General features: G+C 38.4%; 3 protein-coding genes across 3 annotated transcripts; 2 read left to right on the top strand and 1 right to left on the bottom strand.

Annotated features, from left to right (window-relative positions):
• The first annotated feature begins 5,914 nt into the window (after nt 1-5,914).
• LOC136207102 (uncharacterized) lies at nt 5,915-7,816 on the top strand. Its single transcript, XM_065998379.1, has 2 exons — nt 5,915-7,450; nt 7,537-7,816. Exons 1-2 carry the CDS (start codon nt 5,970-5,972, stop codon nt 7,613-7,615), a joined length of 1,560 nt encoding a protein of 519 aa, XP_065854451.1. The 5' UTR covers nt 5,915-5,969; the 3' UTR covers nt 7,616-7,816.
• A 126-nt stretch (nt 7,817-7,942) lies between these two features.
• LOC136207103 (pentatricopeptide repeat-containing protein At1g09220, mitochondrial) lies at nt 7,943-10,010 on the bottom strand. The gene has a single exon (XM_065998380.1). It carries the CDS (start codon nt 9,902-9,904, stop codon nt 8,384-8,386), a length of 1,521 nt encoding a protein of 506 aa, XP_065854452.1. The 5' UTR covers nt 9,905-10,010; the 3' UTR covers nt 7,943-8,383.
• A 7,004-nt stretch (nt 10,011-17,014) lies between these two features.
• LOC136207324 (uncharacterized) lies at nt 17,015-18,520 on the top strand. The gene is made up of 4 exons (XM_065998601.1): nt 17,015-17,076; nt 17,349-17,577; nt 17,651-17,833; nt 17,897-18,520. The coding sequence occupies exons 1-4, from the start codon at nt 17,015-17,017 to the stop codon at nt 18,518-18,520; spliced, it is 1,098 nt and encodes a 365-aa protein (XP_065854673.1).
• Nucleotides 18,521-22,190: the final 3,670 nt, after the last annotated feature.

The following is a 22,190-nucleotide window of genomic DNA, read 5'->3' as shown; positions in this document are numbered from 1 at the left end:
TTTATTATGTATATTTATCTATAAAAAGATTATTTTATCCCATATATCTAAGAGTACTACAGAATTTAAATTAATACCTAAAATTTCTCTAATTCTCTACATATCTATATATAATATAAAACAGTAACGATGGAACTGAGGTGTCACTTCCTCCTTTTTTACTGATAAAAAATATAATATAATATATAATATATTAGTTTTTATTTTATTATTATATTTATCTATAAAAATATTATTTAAAGTAAATGTGAAAATCAAATAATAATATTTAATTTATATAACACATTTATATCATTAATTGTAATTATTAGATTGTATTTTTATTAATATTTATATATTAAAATGAATCCGTGCATCGCACGGGCCAAAAACTAGTTATTCATAACAATTAATTAATTGATTATAATATAATTAAATGGTTTTTTAGAAATAAAATAATTAATTAGATGGTTATTAAAAATAAAAGAATATTGTGTTTTTTTAAAAGAAAATACTTTGAACTATATTTTGCTAATAAATCAAATTTTATATTTAGTTAATTTGTAAAGCCAGTCTTTTTTATTACTCCAAAACACTTTCTTTTGAAGTAAATAACTACTATAATAATTTTTAACGGAACTCTTAAATTTACAAAATGCATAAACTACAGACTTAAGTTTATAAACTTTGAATATAATATATATTATTGTATTTAAGTCAAAATTAATTTTTATTTGTAACACCAAAAGGCTTTAATATATCCCGTGCATTGCACGGGATTAATGCTAGTTTATAACTATAGTTTCAACTAATGTGATAAAAAAAGTTAGTTATAGGATTGGATGAATATAACCAAAGCAAATCACAGCTATAGTTTTAATTTAACAAGTAAAATATTTAAAATTAAATGTTTAAACTAACAATTTTGACCTTTGGTTCGATATTGCTGGAAAATAAATCATCGACAATGGCGCCAAAAATCTGATGTGTCCCGAGCTGACGTTTAAAGACTCACTAAGGGATAAGTGAACACTGTCATTATCAAGTAATAATCTGGACAAGTCCATGTATCGAATCCACATGATTTATACCGCAACTACCAAACTAATATGCTTCAGATGTTATTTAGGCGGTAGAAAGGTTGATTTTGGGTTTTGTTCTAAGTTATTCTACTCATAGGTTGATTCAAAGCAAAACATATACTCCTAGAATGTTATGGAATGATACAATAACACAAACTCAATATGATGAACAATCTAATTAGAACCTTAATCCGAATTTGCACAAACTTAAAGCAATTAAACTGACTTGTCTTTCTATGCTCCCTATCACAAAATTCCTTTATTACAAACCGTAAGTAGCTCTAAGGTTTAGGAATTTTGGTCTTTTTACTTTGTGTATTGTCAATATCCACAGGCTTCGGTATAGACAACCGAATTTAGACTCGCAATATGAACCAAGTGAATATTTGGACTTTGAATGATTTAATTCAATTTAAGCAGAAGCATAAATAGATAGGTAAAAACGCAATTGAAATCAATACTGAAATTATATTAAAGATGAAAATCAATATGTCCCAGATACAACCAACTCAGAATTCATAGGAAGGATCTGAAAGCTAACATATACTAAGAGGGTAAAAATCCCTTTTTGGAACCTGTCGACTCAAGTAGTCGTCTTTTTGAGATTGGAGGATGGAACTTAAGAATCCTTGAGCAGAGATGGAAGAAACTTCCTGGAGCTTTAATGGTAGATAGAGGATTGGAGGATGAATTCTCAAGGGTTACAAAGCTTTTTTCAATTGACAATGGATGATTTACAGTCCATTTATAGGCCAAAATAGACCCTAAATGCCTAAGTTAATGTTACAATTCAATTCAAAATAGGAAGATACAGGTTGAAATCCCATGAAATAAGAAGCTAGAACAGTCGTTAATGATTAATTCGTATGTCTAGATCACTGAGGTGGGGATCCAGCTTGCCAAACTGGCCCCTAGGGGTCCCTAAACATGATTTTTCTTCCTTTAAGTGTTGGATGACCTTGCCCTTTCCGCATTTGACCTGTAACATCACACTGAAAAATCCAAAAACATTAGTTCCAAGGCTAAATTGACTTACCAAACTTAGGCTTTAAGTACCGAATTAATTTGTGATGATATTTGATGAATCAATTAGTCTAAAAGATTAAAGAAAAAGTTAAGTGAGTGCTTAACTTGATATTATTTTATTCAAAATGACATAAAAGTGATAAAAGTGCTAGAAGCGAACTAAAACTAAATATTTGATAAAAAGTGAAATAAAGCATGGGAAAATGATATTAATTTATTTGAATTAGCATTAAAACACCCCAAACAACATAATAAAAGAAATGGGGTTTTCACCCTTGTCACATATCTAACCCTAATATAGAGAAATACAGAAAAGACAGTGAAAGACTGCCTCTTTCTTTCCTCCCTATTGCTATGCCCCCTCCCTTTCTCTCTTACAACTAAAGTCAATCTTAGTTCGTGGGTCAATCATTTTCTCTCCGTATTAACCTAAATGTAATTGAAGCATGGCCGATAATACAAAGGTCATGGTGATCCGTACTTCCGCTAAAAATTATATCAAAGGCTCCGCGCTACAAGAGGCAAACTTATAATCCGTATAATATATGTGATATTTATCCTTCTATAATAAAAAAAATCGCGGGCCTAGAGGGATATGTTATGATTAGAATAAAATGTGAGTTTAGTTTTCTTTTTTTCATTATTAAATTTGATAGGAGAATAAGAATTATATGTAATTAAGAGATAAGGCCAAATTTGACCTTAACATTTTCGGTGAAGTGTAGATTTGATATTAACATATGAAATAATCCAAATTTAATAACATTTTTCTGTAAGATCAATTTTAGTCCTGCATTACTGAAAAATTAAAAAGCTAATTTGAATGTTATTTAACTGTCAAATTAAATATTCCAAACATCAACTACGTCTAAAATATTTAATGTGTCACTAATACAGTTAAATATTTTTTCTTAAAATGTTAAGAACTAAGTCTACCACATACAAGTTAATCACAATTTTTTTTATCGTTGTGTCTAAATTGTTTATTATGTTACTAATATAATTACAAACAATAAAAAAAAAGTATGAAACTACTTCCATTTATCGACAAATTTATTTGAAATGTCTAGTTAAATAACAGTTAAACCATTTTTTTTTCAAAATTTCGATAATAGATGGCTAACCTTGATTTTTCTTGGAAATGTTATGGTAAAATTTATACCATTTCATACGTTAGACTAAATCTATACTTCTTAAAAAATTGTTATAATATCCCTTTAATTAAAGGGAAAGAGAAAGAATTAATCACTTTGATAGTTGGGGGAACGTGATTCCGTTTCTATAACAAAACCATAAAACTAAACATTAACAAAGGAAATTCACTACTGTTATTTTCATTCCTTATCATAAATTTGAGTTTTGATATTAAGCATCAGATTCTCATGTCATATGGAGGATCATATGCTCATTTTTACACGTGTGTAGTAACCTCACTCAGTAAAACATAATGGTAATGTTTTTTATAGGCAAAAAGCATAATTAAACCCCTGAATTTTATCTGTTTTAAGGATCAAAACCCGAATCAATTATTTTTTCACATTGAGCCCCTGATCATTGATTTTGTTATGAATTTGGTCTTTATTTAACTTTTCCGCCGAGTTTGGGTGGCACACATCATTAGGGCGATTCGGCTTATTGACGTGGAAAAATAAAAATAAGAGTTTATTGACTAAGATAGATAGAGAGTAAAAAGTAACAAGAAATTACAGAAACTAATTTCCAACAAGTTCTTCCTAACTTGATATTCTCCTCTCCCATTTTGTGATTTTCGACATTAGAATCATCAAATCGATTTTCTTTTCTCCCAAACTTGACGGAAAAGTAAAAAAAAAAGTCAAATCCATAACAAAATCAACGATCAATGACTCAATGTAGAAAAATAATTGATCAAAAGTTTGATCTTTAAAACAGATAAAGTTCAAAGACTTAATAATGCTTTTTATCTTTCTTATAACAAATGTGGACCCACTCTACATGTAACAAGATATGTACAGTACATGTGCTCTGTTTGACGGCAAATTATTAGAAGCACCTTGTTCTCAATTGTTGGCCCCTTGTAAGGTTGCAAGTATAGTTCCAAGGGGGGGTTATGAACTATTTAAACTTTTTCGCAATTAGGGCAGACTTCTTTTTCTAAGGAAAAAGGTTTTAACAGCGGCGCTGAGTAAACAGCAAGATACTGGCTTAGTCAACTGGTGACTAGGTCAGTTTCTTAGCTTGAGTCAGGAGATAGCACTTAGAGTCTATTCCTGAGCTCAGACGTTTAACGCGCACAACTCAACTTGACCTCTTTACTTGGTCAGTTTTTGGTTATTTTAAGCAAGCAATATAAATAAGGAGTTAAAGGTAAGAAATACTTTACTCAGCAGATTTATCCAGGTTCGGCTTCTTCTAAGCCTACGTCCTGTCCCCGGAACACGTTCCGAGATTTCGAATCCTCTACTGAGCTCTTTAAAGGTAGAGCCTCAAACCTTTTACAATCTTAGCAACTGAGTATAACAAGAGTACCTTCCTCTATACCTCTACTCAATCCTAATCTCTCGCTGAGTACTATAACCGAGTACTCAGCCTCTCCTTTCTATCTTCTAGAAATGATAAGTGTTTGTCCTATACAAAGATTTGCTAAGACACTTTAGACGATTGAAATAATCACTCTAGACTTTTACACAGATATAAGAATTGTAGTGTAAGATTTGCTTTGCTTCTTTGCTTGCAGAACTTGTGTAGAAATTTGGTCAGCGTAATGGCTTGATCAAGTTCTGTATTGAATGAAGCTTCTGATGGCACTATTTATAGAGACGTCTGGGCATCGGTCATTTCGAATTTCGAAATAACCGTTGGAGGGAAACGGCTACCTGTCGTTGTCATCCTGACTTGCTCAGAGCTCTCGGCCAATCAGAATTGTGTATCTTCTGTCCTCGGTCAGCTCAGCAGACTGTCTCTCCTTTTATGGTAAAGTCAACTGGACAGCATACTGTGTCGTCTGAACTTTACCCAAAGTAGAAATACTTTGTCTGGAAGTTTTCATTAGCCAGCTGCTGTCTTGTACGCTTTGTCGAAACTACTCAGCAGCTTCATCTTGAAGTTATTCCCGAAGGTCTTCTAGATCCTTCTCTTGCTGAGTTGCGTTTTGTCCAAAACGGCAACGTTTTGACAAACGCAGGCCGAGTTGTACTGAGTTGTTTGACTTGGGCTTTAACACTTGTATTGGGCTTGGGCCTTTTAATTCTTGTGTCTTATAAACAATTTAACTCAACATTGAACAAACACATTAGTAGAATAAATCAAAGCATTTAAACTTAGTGTGTTTAGAATATGTATTTCAATTATACTTAAACAATTTTGTCAAATCAAAATTATGTGGAAAGGTGTTTCAACATCAATGTCAAATAGAAGACCTCCCATACATATTTCGGCACGTGTAATATGGACCCACAATTATTATAAAAGGCCCCACTATTTTAATTATTACGTAGAGTCACCATACACGTATCCAAATATGAATTGGAGGTCCTTCGAATGATATAAAAGATCGGATACTTAATATACGAACTTCAGTTTGACATAAAAGATCGTCCGTAAATTTAGCCTACCAAACACTACCTTTCTAGCTATTCCTTTTAATAAAATGATTGATCCGGGTCCGGTTAGAATGGGCTTGACACAAACAACCCAACTAAAATTAAAAAACAAGAAATCTCTTTTGGTCAATGCCATTAAGGAAAATCCTAGGTTTAATACGCTGACTATATTAATATTAATGACTAGAATGCCCCTACTTATGCTCTGCTACTGGTTGGCGGTCCACCACCACAACATAGATTCTCTATTCCAAGAAGATTCTGCAGAGCAACTTCTCTCTCTCATACGAAACAAAACAAAATGCTTCAATTTCCTTGCTCCCTTCCTAAACCCAATTCAATTACCCTTTCAAGATTCAATCTTTCCCCCTTCAACACCCATCCCATAAGTCTCCCCTTTTCCCACATTAAACCCCCCAAAAATCTCACGCCATCTTTCAAACACCCCCTCATTGGCTACTCTAGACAAAACAATACTTCACATTCCATAACTAATTCTCATGCTGACCAAATCACCAATGACAAATGTATCAGAAAAAATCAGCCTCAAAACAACTTCTGGGGTGCTGTTACTTTGATTATAGGAACTGCAGTAGGCCCTGGCATGTTAGGTTTGCCTGCTGCAACCATTAGATCAGGCTCATTTCCATCAACCATTACCATTTCTCTTTGTTGGGTTTATGTTATCTTTTCTATTGTTCTTGTTGCTGAACTCAGTTTTGCGGCTATGGAAGAAGATGGTGTTGAAGAGGTCAGTTTTACTGGCCTTGCAACTAAATCATTAGGGACTCATTTTGGTGCTGTAGTGGCTGTAGTTTATGCTAGTTTGAGCTTTTCTCTGTTAATAGCCTGTGCTTCAGGTATTGGTTCAATAGTATCTCAGTGGTTTCCAAGGATGAATCTTGTATTAGCTCATACATTATTTCCACTTGCTGCTGGAATTGTAATTGTATTCTTTCCATTCAAGGTAGTGGATACCGTAAACCGGTTTTTATGTTTGCTCATGGTTTTATCAATAAGTTCACTAGTTGGAATTGGCTTATCTGTTGCTAGAACAAATGTATTGGGTTCTTTTGCTCATTCCTCATGGAGTTTTTCATCAATTTTGCCTGCTGTGCCTGTAACTGTACTCACATTGGGGTTTCATGTTATCACACCTTTTATATGTAAAATGGTGGGCAATTCTGCATCTGAGGCAAGAAAGGCAATCTTGATTGGTGGGGCTGTTCCATTGATGATGGTTTTGTCATGGAATTTGATTGTTTTGGGGCTTTCTGGGGTTAAAACAACTGCTTCTGTAAATGACCCTATCTCCCTCTTGCTTTCTGTCAATCCTTCTGCTCTATCTGCAGTTCAGGGTTTTGCATTTTCTGCTCTGGCTACTAGCTTGATAGGGTATGCTGTTAGCTTTCCGAAACAACTGATTGATACCTTGGATTTGGTACTTACAAAAAATGAACAAATCGGCTCCGAACATCGTGGAAGTGGAAGAGTTGGAAGAGTAGTTTTCACTGCCGGGCATGATTGTGGAAAGCCAGGTAGTGCTTTATTTGACAGATCAAAGAAATTTGATAATCTGTCATCGAGCATGGCTGGGTCGAATTCGTATCAAAGAAGCATGGTAACAATGTTGGTACTTGGTGTTCCCATTCTCATAGGATCTTTGTTTCCCTCAACATTTTCCAGAGCGCTTGAATTTGCAGGAGTTTATGCAAATTGTTTTCTGTTTGGTATACTTCCTCCTGTAATGGCATATGTTCAGCAATCTAGAAAGAAGCTCAGGTATTTTACTATCTTCACTTCTAATTTTCTTAGTCTTTTTCAAACATCAAAAAGTTAACCAATGAGAACTTGTTCTACTTTTTCAGGTCATCCATTCTTCCAGGAGGAGACATGACACTTCTTTTACTGTTTGGAATAGCTGTTATTCTGGCGATTTGGCATTAGCAGAACAATTTCATTCTTCATATGTTAGAATTTTCATTACAATTTTCTAACGGTTGCAGTATTCTATTAGAAAAATGCTCAAATGTGTTGATAGTGTTGTAGAATATGAGTTTATCAGCTCCAATATGCAATAATTTGAAAGCCAAAAACAGGAGCTTAAATGCTCAAATGCTCAAATGCACTTCAGATTGGCAAGTATAGGCAGAGTTGGTCAATGAAGTATGAACCTTTTTCTGCAATAATGGCAAGTTTACAGATGGAGAATAAAATCCGAAGTTTACAGATCATCTTCAAATATACACAATGAAAATGTTATAATTCAGAGAAGATATTTTCCATTTGTTTCATACTGTAACACAGCTTGAGTACAAGAAAAAAGCAGAAAAGCTTGAGTCCATTCTGCTAGTAATGGATGTTCATCAACAAGAATTAGAAATCATCCATATATTAGGAGCTACTCTAAAAACATCTCAATAATGATCTTAATGTTTATTAGCAACTAGCTTCTAAACTGACATCCAACCTTGTTAATCAGAAGTCGGTATCTACTAATTCGAGTTGGTATGGAAAGAAAGCCCTCTAGTCTCAAGTTCATTCCTGATGTACGCCATAAACTTTAATTGAAAGATGATCTAGCTAAAGGGTGAACTCATCAACCTCAAACCTAGCTAAAGGGTGAACTCATCAACTTCAAACCGATCGATCGGAACACCTACCAAAAGAAAGGGAATATCTTTCTTGAATTCTTTGTTCTATCATAGCAAGTAATCAGACCAAACTATGGCCAGGAAGTTTGAAGGCATTTCTCTCATCCATCAGTCTTCTCAACCTTTCAGCATCTCTGAATCTCCCAACACCAGCAAAGATGTTATACATGAGTACATAATCTCCTCCATATCCTCTTTCCATCTCCATAATCTTCCTTGTCACTCTCTCACCTATCTCGATATTACCATGGAAGCTACACGCACCCAATAGAGTTCTCCATATTACAACATTAACAATTTCAGCAGGAATTCCCAATGCCAATTTCTCTGCTTCTTCTAACCTTCCTGTTCTTCCTAGCATATCTACTAAACACCCATAATGCTTAATATCCGGCGAAATCCCATACTCATTCACCATCTTATCAAAGAACTTCAGCCCCTCTTCAACCAAACCTCCATGACTACAGGCATTCAAAACACTCAACAATGTCACTCGATTCGGCTTTAAACCGGTTTTCTCCATCCTTTCGAAATTCTCCACCGCTTCCTTTCCCATCCCGTGCATTGCAAACCCGGAAATGAATGATGTCCATGACACCAAATTCTTCCTATCTACAGAAATCTCTTCAAAGAATCTTGATGCACTCACTATGCAACCACATTTTGCATAAGTATCTAGAATTGAATTAGTAATGCGAATATCAGATGCATTAAATCCTCTTTTCTCCACATAACCATGAATCAATTCACAATCTTTTGACTCTCCCATATTAGAAATCGCTGGTAAAATTGAAAGGACAGTAATCTCACTTGGACTGATACCCTCACAGCTAACCATTCTATAAAACAAAGACAAACCTTCACTAAACCTATTCATTCTTACATACCCATCAATAATCCCAGTCCAAGATACAACATTTTTCTCTGGCATCTCATCAAAGAGAGAACGAGCATATTCAAGCTCACCCCACTTAACCAACCCAGTGATCATGACATTCCAAGTAACAGAATTTCTTTCAGGCATTTCATCAAACAATAGAAGAGCATCCCCCAAAACCCCACTAACCAAATACATATTTAACAGAGCAGTTTGCACATAAACATGAAATTGAAAACCCACTTTGATTATGAGACTGTGGAACAATGTTCCTATTCTGAGGCGAGATGAATTAGTGCTGGCATTAATAAGGGGGGTGTATGTAAAGCTATCAAAAGAAAGAGGCTTTATTAATGGGGACTGAAAGTGAAGTTGTTGGAATTGGATGTAGAGCAAGAAGGCTAAATGTGGGGAATCACTAAGAGAATAGTATCTGAGCAAAATGTTGAAGAAACGAATGGGATGGTTTAAGAAGCCAGTGGTGAGTAGCTGTGAGTGGAATTGCTGGATTGACAAATGGACTGGTGGATTTTCAAGTAATAGAGAGAGAAAGCGTTTATCTTTTTTCTCATCTTCTTGTTGTTCTTGTTGGTGTTTGAAGATGTGAGAATATTGGAAGAAAAGAAATGTTTTGGGTTTAAGATGAGCAGTTGGTGTAATTGTGTTTGTGAAGGGGATAAAGGAACAATTTTTTAGTCTCAACATGGATTTTGTTTGATCGGATTCAGAGAAACCAAATCAAATGAATCAATCATTATGTATCATCTTCATTATGATTTCGATATTTGTTGTGTGTTTTATTCAGCTGAACTTTTTCCATTTTTTCACTAGATTTATTTCCTATGTGACATTATAATTAAGACTCTTTATTATCTTTTGTGCGTCTATTTAGTAAGACCTATTTTTATAAAGTTAGTGCTGAACTACAATCCATTGGTCATCTCTTAGTTATAGTTAGAGTTATTCATTTCTAACATGATAACACGATTTATAGAGATAGCTAAGTTAATACGACATGATTAACATAATTATTATTTTTCTTGCATTTATATTAAGAAAAACTATAAAAGTAATAGTTGTGGTTCTATTGATTTGCATGTGGAGTAATATGATATTTTTATTAGCAAAAGAACACATTTGCTTGACATATTTAAGAAAAAGATTGAGAAATAACTTTTTTTTACGAGAAAAGTTTTGGAGTGCAATAAAGAATTTTTCAAGAGATCAATTATCTTATTACTATTGTCGTTCAAGCACGTTTAATTTTGAAGTTCTGATGAAATCCGGTGCACTGCTGGTATAATGTGACGTATTGATTTGATGAGGTGAAAAACAGTTCAATGATTAATCAAATTAATCTTGTATCATTTTTATCAGGCTAGTAATCAGCATGTGCAAGATACACTTGCATAGACTCCTCAAACTAAGAGGGTCTATTTATTTTTAATTTTGAAAAACTTTATCTTGTTGTTTAAAATGTTATTCATTTTAACATTTTATTATATTATTATTTGATTATATTTACTTTTTAATTAGATTATCTTTCCTTTCTTTTTTTTTTTGAAGAAGCTCAAATGAGAAGGACCTAATTTTATTATTATTATTATTATTATTATTATCAAATTAGAAATAAAAAAATATTATATATATTGTTATAAAAAATATAATAACTTTATTTATTTATTGTTTTGAACAGATGTATATTTTTTCTAAAATATTAAGGATCCAATTTTTATATATATATTTGGGAAATTTACAGCAAAATTCAAATTTAAAAACTTATTTATATTTTTATCAATCACTTATTCCAATTATATCAAGTATCAAAATATGGCGGTTGAAAAAAAATCTTTCAGTTATTTCTCACGGCCATTTCATGAATTAGAAATTTACTTTGACATTTATAAAATAAAAAGTTATGTTTTGATATATTAAAAATTAAATTATCACAATTGATAAAACAATAATATTATTGTTATATATTTAGCACAAGCCCAACAGTGTTTCCCACTGGCCTGATCTTCATTATGATATCCATATTTGCTATGTTTTTTTTCAGCTCAAAAATTTCCACTTTTCAGTAGATTACCTTGATTTGTAGTTTACTGATTAAATTGTCAGACTTTGTACTAATTATTATGTGTCCGTTTATTTCCATTTTTCAGAACTCCTTTTTATCTTTAAATACTAAACACGAGATAGAACGTGTTTGGTAAAATTATTAAATAACTGTTTTTTTTTTTTTTTTTGCAGAAAAAACAACTAATATCTACTTTTTATCAGCAACTGCAAACAGGAACAACGGAAACAAACGAGCCTTATATCAATCTATAATTAATCCATCGTATCTTAATTATACTTTCCTCGAAATATAATTATGATCGGGATTTAGTCACAATTAAGACTTCTCATTCATTTTCTTTTTTGTAGATGTATTTAGTAAGAATCCAACCTGAGATATATTTTCATAAACTCAAACTGCATTGTCAATTAAACTACAACCCGTAGGTTGTCTTAGTTATAATTAAAAATGTCAATTTCTGACATGGTAATACAATTTACAGAAATAGCTCGACTAACACGATACAATTAATACGATAATTTTTTTTTGCATTTATATTAGAGAAAAGTACAAAATAAACATTGTAGTTTTACCATGGTTTTAAAAACCGGACCAGACCGGCCGGTTGAACCGGTTCAACCGTGAACCGGCCAGACTTCCGGTCCGGTTATCCTACTTGGGGGTCATTACTAATGACCCCATGTGAACCGGGGAAAACCGACGAACCGGTATCAACCCGGGGAACCGGTTTCACCCGGTTCTTAGTTAAAAAAAAAACTGGTTCGCAAAAACAGCTTACTTTTTTTTTTTGGTTACAAGGAGGGAAAAACCCAAAAACTAACTACTAACTAGTTTAGGAAAGGAAATCCCTGACCTATCCTGAGCAAGGAACACCTGGATGCCTGCAGGCGACACACCACACTCGTGATGACCCAAGGCTAGAGAGTCCGCGAAGTTTGCCATCCAATCAGCAGCTTGATTACTCTCCCTGTAGGTGTGCTGGAACCTAACAGTCCAATCTCTAGCCAACATCATCTTGCACTGTTTAATTAACCAGAAATATCTGTGCTGGGTTACCTCTTTCTAGATGAGACCGATGACGACTTGCGAGTCAAGTTCCATGATCACCCTTCTAAAACCCTTCCTCCAAGCATATTCCAACCCGAAATAGGCCCCCCAAAGTTCTGCAAGGACTGCTGTGCAAATCCCTAGATTAGCCAAGAAACCCCCCTGCCAGATGCCCTCACTGTTCCGAGCAAGGCCTCCCGTACTAGCTAGACCTGGATTGCCCTTATTGGCTCCGTCCGTGTTGATTTTTATCCACTCTGGCTCCGGCGGATCCCAACCCACATAAGTCTCCAGACGATCTCGTAGGTTCCCACCTCTTGTTATCGAAAATGCTCCGACGAATGAGGCGGTCTGGTCATGTAGGAACTGATATATGTCGCTAGGTCTCCTGAAGTCCGGGTCAAAGATGGATGAGCTCCTCCATCTCCAGAGCCACCAAACTACAGTCACAAACCACACATCCCATCTCCTTCCATTCCACTGAACTTTTGCCCCCAGATTCTTCTGAAGCCACTGCTTCATACCACCAGTAAAAAAATCGGTAATAACTCTATCCGGCTGAAGCAAGGCCCACACTTCTCTGCCCCTGCTTACAATCCCGTACGATATGGATTGCTGTCTCCGGCAAAGCACAGAAGTTACAAAGAGGGTCAGTGGCGATGTGCCGGTAGACCCGCATCGCGTTGGTTAAAATATTCTCCCCCGCAAGCAACCAAATGAAGTATCTAATTCTCTCAAGAGCCCACAGCCGCCAGATCAAGTCGTAGATGGGGTCAATTTCTGGAGGATTCCCCTGATGGCTGTGAATGTGATAGGCCGAAGCTACAGTGAAATTGTCGGACGGTGCACTCGGCCAACTCCACTCATCTTTTGCCTCAGTTTCCTCAAAGATAACACAGGAAGCAATTTTTAGCAGCCAACCTGCCGAAATATAACTCGCAAAATCAGCCCATTTCCAACCCGAAGACTTATCCCAGTACGAACTGACGCTTTTATGTCTAGCCTCCTCCGGTATGTCCCTAACCGCAATTTCCTCTAGTGTTCGATCCTCTGCCCACCTATCAGTCCAGAACATACATGATTCGCCATTATTCACGATACATCCTATTCCCTTTCTCAGGACTTCGGCACCTTTCACCAGGCACTTCCAAGGATGGCTGCAAATAGGATGTCGCCGAAATTGATCCAGACCTATCCTGTTGTTAGCATATTTACTCCGGAGGACCTGTGTCCAAAGAGTGCAATCTTCCGTCAGATATCGCCAGCTGAGCTTTGCGAGCAAGGCTTCATTGAATAACCTTGTATTACGCAGGCCAAGGCCGCCTCCTCTTCTATTTTGGCAAAGAGTATCCCATTTGACTAATCTGATTCTCCTTGACGCATTCGTATCCCCCCCAGAGGAAACTCTGGTGCATGCTATCTAGTTTTTTTGCAAGTACTCTTAGGAAGAATTGTGGTCTGCATAGCATATGTCGGGATTGTCATGGATACCGCTTTGACCAACGTCGCACGCCCCGCAAGGGAGAGGGTCTGCACTTTCCAACCGCTTAGCTTGGCTTGGACTCGCTCAATAACTGCTGAGAAAGTCTCCTTACGAACCCGCGAGTGAAGGAGCGGAACACCCAAGTAGCGTCCAAGATCCGTAGTCTTCCCGATACTCAGCTCACCGCAGATCAAGTCTTGTAACCTCTCTAAGATGTTAGTTGAGAAGCAAATCCTGGATTTCTGGAGGCTGATTCGCTGACCCGATGCATCACAAAATTTGTCCAAGACTCCCTTAAGAACTCTTACCTGAACCACTGAAGCTTCCGACATAAGAATTATATCGTCGGCGAAGAAGATGTGCGAAAGGCTAGGCCCTCCACGAGAGATTTTGATTGCTCTCCAGTCTCCCAAATTAGTAGCATCCGCAATGAGGTGACTCAACCGTTCCAAACAAAGCACGAACAGATAGGGAGACAGGGGGTCACCCTGTCGGAGCCCCCTAGTCGGGGTGAAAGCATCTGTTTTGTCCCTATTCCAAAGCACTGAGAATCTGGGAGAAGTGACACAAAGCATTATGACCCTAATCAGTTTCGGTGGGATACCCAGCACATGTAAGGTATCTTCGAGGAATCTCCAATTCAGGCGGTCATATGCCTTCTCCAGATCCAGCTTCAGGATCATCGTCCCTTTCCGCCCTTGTTTCCGCTTAAGGGACGAAACAACCTCCTGCATCAGAATAATGTTGTCCGTAATCTGCCTGCCCGGAATGAAGCTACTCTGGTTCGGACAGATTAGGTATTCACTACAACAAATCATCACTTGCGCCACGAATCATGCCACAGGAATTTAAAATTCGTGGCATATTTCCATTTAGCCACGAGAAAAAGAGATTCCAGCACAACCTTTAGATTATGTGATATATTTATGCCACGGGTAAATAGTTTTCGTGGCAAAAATACACTTATGCCATGAATTTTGCCACGTAAACTTTTTTTTGTGTGGCTAGATCTATTTATGCCACGAAAAAGTTTTATACGTGGCAGAAATTTAGTTGTGCTACGAGTAATTTATTTCGTGGCAAGAATATATTAATTATTTTCAATCTATTAATTTAAGGGTAATAAATTATTTACTACTTATGTTTTTACATATAAAGTTTGTGTTTTTCTAAAAATAATTATATAATCTATAAAATACGTTTTTATCAACTATTTAGTATATTAGATAAAACTATAGGAATTAACTAATTATTTACCCTTAATTTTAATATTTCAATTTCTTATCTTTATTTTCTACTAGGTAATGTGGCGGGGAGAATACAATTTCATTTGCACCCAAATTTTAAAAGTGAGACACTCCCAATTTGTGTACTATTTCCTTAACCCTTAACCCTCAATCTGAAATTCTTTTCCTTAACCCTCAACCAGGAGGGTTGGGGTGGGCTCGAGTCCCGGCAGCCAGCCGGGAAAAAAAGAAATTTTTATCAAAACGACATCGTTTTGCTGTATATTATGTTCAATTTTCACTTAAATCAAAATGACGTCGTTTTGATTTAAGTGAAAATTGAACATAATATAATCAGTAATACGAACCATCCCTAATTGTGAATACCTACTGCGCGTAATCAGTCTCCACCGCCAGTCGGCAAGAAGATCGATCGCACAAGAGGAGGAGACGACAGTTTCCACCGCCGCGCAAGAGGAAGAATCCAGTGGGTCGGCCACCATGCAACTTGATAACACTGGAGAAAACTTCTCGATCGGATCCCGTCCCTGTGAGGCGCCGCTGGGATCGGCCGGGGACACTCCGATGCCAAAGTCAGTAGAATATATGAAGAGCAAATCGTATTGACAAAGCTTAGAGAATGTAAAAGTAAGTGTACCTTGATAGCCTAGAAAGGTAGGCTATATATAGTTGAGGAATTCGTAACCCCTAGGTAACTAGAAAGCCTCCATTAATGCTCATTTAATGGCGGTTACAAGTTACTCTTAATTTGGCGGTTTGAGACTATTAATGATTCATTTAATAATCATTTATGGCCGAGACGGCGGCCAGCCGTTATCTAGGTAAATGGAGAGATTCGCCTAAGAGATCCGCCAGCGGATCTCTTAGAGCTGATCTAGGGTGATCCGCCAGACGGCTTCCTTTGCTACGTGGCATATCTTAAGGTAATTATCTCTTTTGGTCCTCATGATAATATCCTAATGTTATCAGAAGCCCCCCCAAAATGCCCTTAAAGTCCTTTAGGGCTTTTGGACTTCTGCGCGCCGTCTTATGCTTCCGCATTTAATGTGCACTCTGTCCAACGTCCTTTGATGGCCGACACGTGTAATAGCACACTGCCCTAGAAATGTTTCAAAAACCATCTTCATCTTTCGGAGTTTCTCTTTCTTTCTCATTTTCCATCCTCTCCCATTTTCGAAGCCTTTCCTCAGAAACTTCAAAGATCCTACACAGGCTTCTGCATTTCCATGTAAGTGCTTTTTATTTTACTCTGAATGTTTAGAAGTTCATCTTCATCCTCTGGGTCAACTTCCGAACTCTTTAATTCAACGTCTTCTCCTAAGATTGAAGTAGATTTTAGTTGGACCACATCCTCGTCGGAAAATTCCCAATCTTCTGTTGGCGAGATTAATTCTGGTCCAACTGAGTTCAATAACTCGGCGCGTAACCCTTACCAGACTCGTTCCACCGGAAACCCTTCTTTCTTTTCCGGTTTTACTCCGGCCGGTGCCCGTAACCGGTTTCTGGGTTTAATGGCTTCTTCTTCTGTTCCTGTTAGAAAAAAGAATCCTCGAGCGGAGTCTACTTCATCTCGTATGAGTGCCGCGGATTTGGTGAGTCTATCGGATCGCTTTCCGTGGATCAAAAATTATGAAACCCAACTCCCAGCTTCTCATCAACGCCCCTCCAATCCGCCGAAGGGCTTTTTTACTGTATTTTGTAGTCATATTGAGAGAGGGGTTTGCCTTCCTCTTCCCCAGATGTTGGCGGATATCCTCTCGTATTTTGACATCGCCGTCAGCCAGCTACACCCCAACGGCTGGCTTGACATGGCGATAGATTGTTATCTTGCGTCAAATTTAGGCGTAGTGTATAATGGCCGAATCTTTAGAGCCTTTCACAAACCCTCCAGGAGGAAGTCGGAGTCTTATTCTACATTCGCCAAATTTGGTGTTTATTCGCCCTTTTACGACAAAATGTCCAACGTTCATAGCTGGGATGAGAGTTTCTTCTACGTGAAGATAAAGGAGGATGAACCGTTAGGTTTTCCTTCTGTCTGGAACTCTCGTCCGCTACATATGGCGGGTGACATGTGAATCTTAACACACAATGATGAAGAGGTGGCGGATCTCATGAAGCAGATTAAGGCGGATGCATGGACATATGCGGATGCCTTAGCCTTCATGATAAGTGACATTCCTCTGATCCGCCGAGTGGAGGATCAATTCATTTATTCAAAAATTACTCAGTTTGATCAAGGTACTTTGTATAATTCAGGAGCTTTAATTATTCTGATATCTTCTTTGGCAGGGGTGTGTCTAAGGCAAATCGTGCTCTTGCAGAGACGCGCAGGATGTTTCAAGAAGAGGAAGCCCGCAAGAAGAATCAGGCGGCTAACCCTCAACCTGATACGGGCAAACGCCCTATGGAGATGGCTATCGATCCGCCGCTGAAGAAGAGGCGGCCCAATACTATTGGGAGTACCAAGATAATGGCGGACGCGATTAAATCCGCCAAACCTACTGAGAAAGTGGTTCAGGTAATTCGTCTCTTGATTTTGTTTCCTGCTCATCTGATTTTAAAGCGGCGTATGGTTTTTCCTGTTTGCGCAGATGGCGAAGCCTGATATCGGTGGATATTGGTCCGCCAAGTTTGGGGTTCAAGGAACTTTTGAGAATGAATCTCTCTTGAATGACCTGGACGAAGCTTTAGGACAGGTGGGAGAAGTACAAAAGGATTACGACCAAATCCCCGAATCGATCCACGTCCATAAGGGAAAGTCTGAGCTTCTTTCGGTGAGTATTAAAAGAATATGATGATTTGTTTCGTTCTTAGACTAAATCCTTTTGTTTCCTCAGCTGTATGCCCGCTTGCGCACTTTGGAGAATGGAGTTCTTCAGAATGTGGCGAATAGGGCGACTATTGAAAAGTTAGAGAAAGAGATAGCGAATGACAATTCCACTATTACCACCGCCAACGCGAACCTAGCTTCCGCCACAGCTGCTTTAGTTCTCCGAGACGGGGAGATACAGAATCTGAAGGCAAAAATAGCTTCTGATGCTAAAAGCCATGAAGATGCTCTTGGGGAAGCGGAATACACGGCGGGCGAACATGCATTCTTTTATGGAGAGATGCTTATGGCGTACTTCTCTTTAGCCCATCCTGAAATTGATTTCACAGATCCTGAGTTCGCTGTCCCCGAACCGGAAGATGTGGCAAGGTTCAAGAAGATGCCCAATGCCAAGGAGTACCTTCGCAACTATGTGCGAAAATGGATGAAGGGAACCTTGCCGGATGCCAAACCTTCTACCACAGTTGTGATGGATGACCTCCAGGAGATGCCGTCCAAAGCTGATTCTGAACAAAAAGGGGATAATGAAGTATCTCTTGAAGGCGGATCCCTGACTGTGGAGAAGAAAGACCCTCAAGCGAGCATTGGGGGCGAAGGAAGCACAAAAGAAGATGCTCCTATTATCATTTAGTTAGCAATTTTTGTAAAAACTTTTCAAGTATAATTCCAAACATTGCTATGTATAAACATTATTTTACTTTTATCCTTGCGCAGGACAGTGTTTTCAATGTGAGTATGTTTAGGATTTTTTGTTTGAAGTAGGTGGCCAGCCATACTTCACTGTATGAACCTTTGTGAAGGTTTGAAGTTGTTCTATTCCTTCTTTAGAGGAAGTAAAGCTGCCCATGGGTTCAATTTGCTACCTATCTTTGAGGTGAAATGACCCACCCGTAGGACTTGTGAATTCCTTTTTGAAAAAGGATAAGAGAGTGTAAAGACCTTGCGTCCAAGGATCGGTTTAACTCTTATTGGAGATTGGGATCCGCCCGGAGACGGATCCGCCCATAAGATTAATCCTCTTATGTGCTTTAGGATAGCGATATATTGCGAATGTGGAGAGCGTTGGGTGCCTCCCCTTCTTTTTAAGACTGGAATATTGATATTGCAGCAGTAAACTATAAAAAGAACATGAATAATAAAACCAACGATATTTATTAATGGGATGAACACCTTATTACAGCGGACAAGTCTTTATAGATGAGCCTCATCAAAACCCTTAACAAGAAAAACCCCATGGGAAAAAGCTTGTTAAAGGAAAAAGAGTACTCAAGACCGTACTTTATTTTCTGACAAAGTATTTGCGGAGATTTTGGAGATTCCACGTGCGTGGCAGCGTGTTGCCCTCCGTATCTTGTATTTTGAATGTGGCTGGTCCCACCTTCTCCACTATCTGGTATGGACCTATCCAATTGATCCCCAACTTGCCTTTGCCTTCTCGAGATTGGACTTTATCAGCCTTGCGAAGCACAAGATCTCCCATCTTTAGATCCATAATCTTGGCATTTTTATCATGATAGGATGCAATCCGCTGTTTATATGCTGCCATGCGTACATAGGATTGATCCCTGCGATCCTCAACCTGATCCAGACGTTCCCTCAGTCGTTTATCGTTGTCTTCTTCACAATAAAAGGCCACTCGATCACTGGGGACTCGTATTTCCACAGGGATTACGGCCTCCACTCCATGAGAAAGGGCAAACGGCGTTTCTCCCGTAACGGTTCTTGGGGTTGTGCGATAAGCCCATAAAACACTTGTAAGTTGATCCGCCCATTTTTTGTCATGTTCTCCCAACCTCTTTTTTATCCCCTTTACAATCGTCCGATTGGTCACTTCGGTCATTCCATTGGACTGAGGATAATAAATGGAGGTGAATCTGTTCATGATGCCCAATCCCTCACAAAAAGCCTTGAATTTGCCACAGTTAAACCGTGTCCCGTTGTCAGTGATGATGGTGTGTGGAATGCCGTATCTTCCCACGATGTTGTCTTTGACAAACTCCACTATCTGCTCTGCTGTAATGGAGGAAACAGCCTCGGCTTCTACCCATTTGGTGAAATGGTCCACCGCTACTATTACGTACTTCTTTTGCCGGCGAGTTGGAGGAAATGGTCCAACGATGTCTATTCCTCAAAGGGCGAACGGACGGCCTTCAATGATTGGCCTTTGAATGTGCTTGGTAGTGTGTGACTCATTTGCGTGAATCTGGCAACTATGACAAGATTCTACCAAACTCTGGGCATCTAACTCAGCTGTGGGCCAGTAGAACCCTGCTATCCTTGATTCCTTCAAGATCGCGGCGGATGCCTCATGTGACCCGCAAGACCCCTCATGTAGCTCTTTGAGGATCTGTTGCCCTTCTTCTGGTAGAATGCATTTCATCCAAGGATGACTAAAAGACCTTCTATAAAGACCATTATTGATCAAGGAGAAGTAAGCTGATCTCCTGACAATCTTCCTCGCCTCTTCCTTGTCTTCAGGTAATGTTCCATTCAGTAGGTATTGGCGAATGACTGTCCTCCAATCATCCTCCATTGTTGTAAGTACGGACACTTCTTCAGCAGCAAATGCTGGAGCCATTTTTACTTCGAAGGGACAATCTGGATCCGCCCAGTTTACTTCACTAGAAGCCATTTTGGCCAATAGATCAGCCTCTGTATTGGATTCCCTTGGTATGTGAACCAATTCCCACTTAGTTTCTTTAGCTTCAAGGTTATCCAGAATCTTTTTGACTTCTGCTACATACTTGGCCAGAACCTCGTCCTTCACCTCGTAATTCTTGATTACTTGGTTGACCATTAGTTTAGAATCGCTGTAGATCACGATCTGCTCCGGGGTGATTTCTTGGAGTAGACGTAAGCCCAATATCAGAGCTTCGTACTCAGCAGCATTATTAGTAGCATGGAAATTTAACTTTGCGGCGTATCGCAGCCTTATGTAGTGGGGACCTTTGATCACAACTCCCACACCAGCTCCATCTGCAGAAGAAGCTCCATCTGTATACATTGACCATTCTTCTAACGGAGGCTTGGGATGAGATATCCCCTCGTCAGTGAATTCATTCACGAAGTCCGCCAGGACCTGACTTTTTAAAGATGACATGCTCTCGTATCTTACATCAAATTCACCCAAGTGAATCGCCCATTCCATCAACCTTCCCGAAGTGTCCGGCTTCTGTAATACCTTTCTCATCGGTATATGGGTTCGAACTATCACGGTATGCGCCTGAAAGTATGGCCTAAGGCGGATGGCCGTGGTCACGACAGCCAGTGCCATTTTGTCCAACTTCGAATATCTGGTTTCGGCATCTTTCAAAACTTTGCTCACGTAATAAATGGGGAATTGTTGGGCATTTTCTTCTCGCACCATGACCGTGCATACGGCTTTATCCGTAACTGACACATACATGTATAGATCCTCCCCCTTCATAGGTCGACTCATCATGGGTGGCTCTGTAAGGAACCGCTTGATTCCTTCGAATGCATTTTGGCAATCTTCATTCCACTCAAACGCCTTTTGTCCCTTGATAACTTCGAAAAAAGGCTGACATCTACGAGCTGAGCAAGAGATAAACCTGCCAAAGGCTATGATACGCCCATTGAGGCATTGTACTTCTCTGATATTCCGAGGAGGTTGCATTTCTAGGACTGCTTTGACTTTGTCAGGATTTGGGCTAATTCCTCTTTCACTAATCATGAATCCTAGAAATTTGCCATATGTTGCCCCGAAAGTACATTTCTCTGGATTTAGCTTGATGTTGTGATGGCGAAGTATTTCCAGTACCTCCTTTACATCTTCTGCATGCTTTTCCGCAGTTGCGCTTTTAATGATCATATCATCTACATAGACAGAATAGTTATCATTCTTACTGTTCGAGAATATCTTGTTCATCATCCTCTGATAGGTAGCACCTGCGTTCTTGAGCCCGAAGGGCATAAGTTTAAAACAATAAGTAGCTTGATGTGTCACGAACGAGGTCTTGATTCTATCTGAGGGCTCCATAGGGATTTGATGATAACTTGATTTCACGTCAGTAAAGGAATACATTGCATGACCGGCAGTTCCATCTACAAGCATGTCTATGCATGGCAAATGATAGTTATCCTTGAGGAAAGCTTTATTAAGATCTGTGAAGTCAATGCACATGCGGTAGGATCCGCCAGCTTTCTTGACTAGCACGACGTTCGCCAACCACTGAGTGTAAAGTACTTCCTCAATGGCATCCGCCTTCTGGAGCTTGGCAATTTCCTCCTCTATCACTTTTTGTCTTTCTGGACCATGATTCCTCCGCTTCTGGGCCACC

This window comes from Euphorbia lathyris, chromosome 9, assembly GCF_963576675.1.
Source record: "Euphorbia lathyris chromosome 9, ddEupLath1.1, whole genome shotgun sequence".
Taxonomy (NCBI): Eukaryota; Viridiplantae; Streptophyta; class Magnoliopsida; order Malpighiales; family Euphorbiaceae; genus Euphorbia; species Euphorbia lathyris.
The sequence above is the reverse complement of the archived record's forward strand: the minus strand, read 5'-3'. Positions and strand labels throughout refer to the sequence as shown.